This window comes from Temnothorax nylanderi, unplaced genomic scaffold (assembly GCF_030848795.1).
Source record: "Temnothorax nylanderi isolate EJ_2023f unplaced genomic scaffold, tnyl_v1.0 TNYL_tig0039_pilon, whole genome shotgun sequence".
In the NCBI taxonomy this organism is placed as follows: Eukaryota; Metazoa; Arthropoda; class Insecta; order Hymenoptera; family Formicidae; genus Temnothorax; species Temnothorax nylanderi.
Window position 1 is genome coordinate 115,551 of NW_027249101.1, and position 5,170 is coordinate 120,720.

The 5,170-nt window shown below is 42.8% G+C and overlaps 2 protein-coding genes across 6 annotated transcripts in view; one reads left to right on the forward strand and one right to left on the reverse strand.

The window, feature by feature from the left end:
• The window catches only part of LOC139771352 (uncharacterized), a 44,924-nt gene extending 41,514 nt beyond the window's left edge, over positions 1-3,410 (reverse strand). For 2 of the 5 annotated variants that reach the window (XM_071704066.1, XM_071704063.1), the window contains exons 1-2: positions 2,554-3,410; positions 687-1,923 (exon numbers count right to left, since the gene is read on the reverse strand). In XM_071704066.1, the coding sequence (XP_071560167.1) occupies positions 687-1,738 (1,052 nt within the window). In that variant the 5' untranslated portion in view covers positions 1,739-1,923; positions 2,554-3,410. The remainder of the gene's footprint in view (positions 1-686; positions 1,924-2,553) is intronic. The other 3 variants (XM_071704065.1, XM_071704064.1, XM_071704067.1) reach the window with 3 other exon arrangements.
• Positions 3,411-3,875: 465 nt separating this feature from the next.
• Positions 3,876-5,170, forward strand: part of LOC139771355 (G-protein coupled receptor Mth2) — a 44,157-nt gene continuing 42,862 nt past the window's right edge. Inside the window, exon 1 of the mRNA XM_071704074.1 lies at positions 3,876-5,013. The gene's annotated coding sequence lies outside the window, so the exon portion shown is untranslated. The remainder of the gene's footprint in view (positions 5,014-5,170) is intronic.

Here is a 5,170-nt window from a genome sequence, read left to right on the forward strand (position 1 = left end):
AATATTTCGCTCCCTCCGGCTCGTTTTTTCTGCAACTTTGTCTTCGCCTCACCTCTCTTTCTCTATCCCGCTGCCCGGCGTCGTTAGCGTGCGTTTGCGCGCCCATCAGTATGCTCACCACTTATACCAGCTTTATCGGCCGATAATACCAATATCTCGGTCATCATCAAAGAACGATTATAAGAAAACGGAGTAATATTCGCTATATTGTAGAAACGCTTTCTGGTGTACAAAATTCTTGCGCTGCTGCGCATTAACGTGCTCGCGAAATCGCGCAAATAGATACGCGATTTTTGCGATGTTTAGAAAGAAGAAATCGAATGCGACTGAATACTATTCGCGAACGCGAGTTTAAAAAAATGATCTATACTAGAATTTTTCAGAATTTTTAGTTCTATCGTGCAAATAATATTAATAGAAAATATATTTTTGTACCTCTTCACATCATAGTGTTGCAATTTTATACTTGCTTTTGAGAAGTGTTTTTTTTTTTTTTTATAAGAGAGGTAAGACCAATTATTTAATTTTTATTTAGCTTGAGAGATAAGAACGATTGGAAATACAACAATTAAGATAATAGATTTTAATAGAAGTATTCTGTTACCTCCTATTTTCTTGTTTTCGATTTCGATCAGTTAATAATCAGCGGTTAATAATCAGTAATGAATTAAACATAGAGTACTCACCATTTAATACTCTTCTTTATGATGTTGCTTACGAGCTTCTGCGATTTTCTCGACGATACGAACGGCGGGGTGACGCTACATATCTTTCGTTTCTCTGCCTCGTTCGTCATTTTCTCAACTTTATATTCTTCAATGATGTTACTCTCTTCGTTCGCCTTCAGTACCGAGTTTTTAACCCACTCTACTATGTGATCCGTGCGATCAGTCGATAATGTAGAATTGTTAGCAAGCTGTTCTTCAATAAGTTCGCCAATCGCGGTTGGAGAACGGACAATTTCTAAATTCGATTTCTCTTCTGTCTTCTCAGAAGATTCTATAGAATCTCTTTTATCTTCTACGGCCACGGAAGTAGTACATTTTATCGCATTGCCAGCCGCATCGTCTGTCGAAACGTCATCTTTCTTCTTTACCGTTTGTTGTTCTTCATTGTTGTCTTCGTCACTGTCTTTAACTGTTGCAGACTTATCAGCGTGCTGGAGCATCTCCATCGCTAAATCTCCATGAACAATTTTTAAGATATCGTTTAGGTTGCTCTGTTTGGTGGTAGGACAAAAATGGTATTCTGTAACGGATTCGTTACTAGTTTCTCTAGAAATGTCATCGGAATTCTCTCTAGATTCAAATTCGGCGTTTCGAAATTCGGTAGTTTCAGATTCAATCATTTCTGAACTTTCTACGCTGTCGAGATTAGTTGTCTCTGTCAAATCTCCATTGCAATCGGTTTTAGAAGCATCGGTTTTAGGAACATCGGTTTTAGAGGCATCGGTTTCAGAGGCATCGGTTTCAGAGGCATCGGTTTTAGAAGCATCGGTTTTAGAAGCATCTTGTTGGCTTTTAGAACTAAGTAAATCTGTACCTTCAATTTTCTCTTCTTCAGCAGTGGCGTCTGAAGCTTCTTTAGAAGTAGATGGTTTGTCAATGTCAATGTCTATTTGTTCACGATTCTCTTTCTTCTCAGGGGAAACTGCTCCATCGTCTGTCGAAAGAATCTCTGGTACCGAAGGCATCTCGTTTTCTGTTGTAGTAATACTTTCTTCTGTATTTTCTGCCATTGTTGCCGGATACAGAAATCAGTTTTCCAGCATCTTAATTTTGATGATGAATGATGAACTTTTAGTATTTTAGAAGACACATTTTTACCATCTGAGTCTTCTTGACCATCTTCGGAGCGAATGGAGGAAAATATCTTCCTATGTTCTTCACAACTTTTCCTTCCGATTACCTCTTTGGTTCATTCCTATAATAAAATAATAAACTGTTAAAAATTACTACTTATAAACGATGCATACTTAAAATTTGATACTTATTGAAATAATCCTATTTTTATTTAACACATGTATTGGTATTGCTATCATTAATGCATTATTGATGTATATTATCATTATAAGATATATATTTCTATTATAAATGTAATAGCTTCAGCAACAATTTTTGTTCAGATAGATCTCTACATTATCGAGGGAGCAATGTGAGGTTAGGAAACGCTATGTATTAGACAAGATACGATTTATCGCTTAATTTCACGTAAAAGCCGATGTTATTTCTCATTTCGTATAATATTAATCATATGGATTATTCCCCCCCCTCCTAAAAAAAGTTCAATTGCAAATGTAATCGTCGCGCAACGACGTTCCATGGCCTGACATTAAACTACGCATGATAGATTGTTAACAAGCAATTCACAGCATGTTTAATAAACACTGAATGTGTCGTCGCGCAAGCTCCATCATAATCCTCAGCTACGTATCTTTCCGCGCAAATGATGTCCCAGACAGGTTGTCACCATTTCCACGACGAAGGACAACGGTAGTAGGTCCCTTTTTTCCGGTATTTACTCAAGAAATACGATGAATCCCCAAGGACTTACGCTTGTAAGGCTGCCGGTGAATCATGCTCTCTTCTGACCGTCATTTTACAGATTAAACGGCATCTTCGAAGCCCCTTCGAAGCCCTAATGAGAAGTCGGTTTCTTTTCTACCTGACAGAGCGGTCCTAAAGGGCTGATTAACCTCCCGCAGAGAGTTTGTCCCGTCGGCAGTCAATGAGACATCAGCTGTCCTTTTCCAAATCGCCTTTTCCACTTGCGGTGTGGTCGACACCGATTTCGGGTTAAAGTCACGGCGCGCAACGGACGTTCGATCGCTGCGCGAATCTCATCTCGCAGGAGGCAAGGAGCAACGTATCGCAGGAAGGTAGATGCGCGAGAGCGCGCCCGCGCGCGCGCCTAACCTCTGAAGTCTGAGGTAACCGGCGTCGATGGGACGGGACGGGACAGGAGGCGGGGGGGAAAATGCGGCGAGATAAGATCGTCGTACGTACCTCGACCACGTACCGCGTACTCGGGGGAGGTCGGCTCCTCGGAGCTGCGGGAGAGAACTCGCGCGACGTGTCGGCCGTCGACGTCGGCCCGGAGCTCGTCCGTGGGAAGCGGACGATGACGACAGCTCGGATTCGCGTCGGAAATGGCAGAGCGGAGAGCGCGAGCGAACGACCGACCGTCGACCGTTCGCGGCGGATCGACGTGGCGGGAGAGAGAGAGAAAGAGAGCGAGCGCGATCTCCTCGCGAAAAAATTCCCGAGGAAACGCGAAAACGCGTAGAAACACAAACCCGTATACCGGCGAGGCTGGTGACCACTGGTGACCTTACTGAACTCTATCCGTGCTGAAACGCGCACTGGCGCACGAAACGTCATCCGAGAGAGACAACTTCACGCCGCGGCGTTCCTTCTCTTTTTCGCGCGGTACAGTCCTGCGAGAAAGTTCGCGTCATGTAGGATGAAATATGCCCGGTATCGCGAAAATTGATTAAACTCCAGCGAGGATTGTACGCTCATGTACGCTCTCAATCTCAATCTCAATGCGCATGCCATTCTCTGGACTCTGGGTATTCTCTCTTTCTCTCTCTCGTTTCCCTCCTCGCCCCTCTCTCTCACTCTCTTCGCTGATTTTTCTGTTGTTTGAGAATAATACACGAGAGGACATTCCAATATGAATAGGATTCAATCAGACCTTTATCAACTGCTGCTAACCGCAGCAAGCGATATTGATCGAAATTTACGCAAATTTTAGTTCGACCGAAAGCGTTTTAGTCATTTTTGAGAACGCTCAAATTGCAGTTCTTATTTTTATTTTGTATTAATAAACATTTTTAATATTTAGGAATTTTAATTTTGATTTGTAGATTTATACTTGAAAAATCAATAAGGGATCGATAGGCAGGTTTTTTATTCGACTTTCGATCTCAGATTGTAGATTAAAGTGTGCAGTTTTATCTAAAATTTCTTCGAATCGAGGGCGAGCGCTCTTTAATTGGATTTATTACTTCGTGTGTGGAATTGCAAGAATACGATAGTGAAATCTGAAGGGAGACAAAGAAACTTACCGAACAATGGGGCAGCAACGGCGTTCGCGCTTTTTTGGCAAAGTTCATTTTCCCACATTTCAACGAGGCGGTCTATTGAGTGAAGTCATCAACGGAATAATATATAGCCGAGTTTAATTTTCCGTTCCCGCAAATTTTATAGCGTTCGCGATTCTCGTCGATATAGGCTGGGTTCGCGGAGCGCGCTTTTAGCGCTATGAGCGTGCTCTGTCCTTGTTCAACTTTCAGTAAGTAACAGAGATAGAATGACGTTGTCAGCGCTAATAGCGTCTCCCCGAACGCACCTTTAGAATCGCTGCATAACGCGACTTCGCACAAATTCTTTGTGAAATATCGCATTTGGCGTTTAAGATTCACCGACAACATGGCGATCGTGTCTTTAGGCCAATTTAGGCTTTTCGCTTCTCGGTCGAATTTGATAGTTTTTTTCTGAGTCATCAACGGAGCGCTCGCGTATAGAATGAAGTATAGTGAATTCGATTCTCCGTTGCTGTGAATTTTCGCGAGTTTATGCAAGTTCGCGCGGATATCGCTGCCGATAATCTTCGCTTTCGGGATCCTCGTCAACGAGACCGTCGATGTGACACGAATTTCGCGCGTAAATTTACATAAAATATCGTCCGCGTTCGCGTTCGATCTTCCATTCTCGCGCTGCTTCAGATCGCCGATTCGCCGTCAATATGACGGCACGACACCGGTCGTTCTTGCCGTGTGTTGTCGACGCGTATATAATTTCGTAAATTCGCCGGTGAACCTGGAATTTAAATTAATTCATCGTGCTGAATTTCTTAAAAAACGGATGGCTGGACTTGAAGAAATGTCGCAGCGATCATCGGACGTGTTTCGAATCGAGCTACACACAGCTGAGGACATCGAACAGACGCATCGATCGCATATTTCTTCGCGGAGATCGGCAAAAACGCAGAAAGCGGCGATAGATCAAGGTAAGTGGCAGCGATAATCACTCCAGCAATTATCGTCTCCTCCGGTTGGTGCAATGTAACAATAAACTCGCTAAAGAGTTGGGTTAAGACGCTTAAATCGATTTGGAAAAATCTCGGGATGAGAGGAGCTATATATATAGGGAGAACTCTCGAGAGA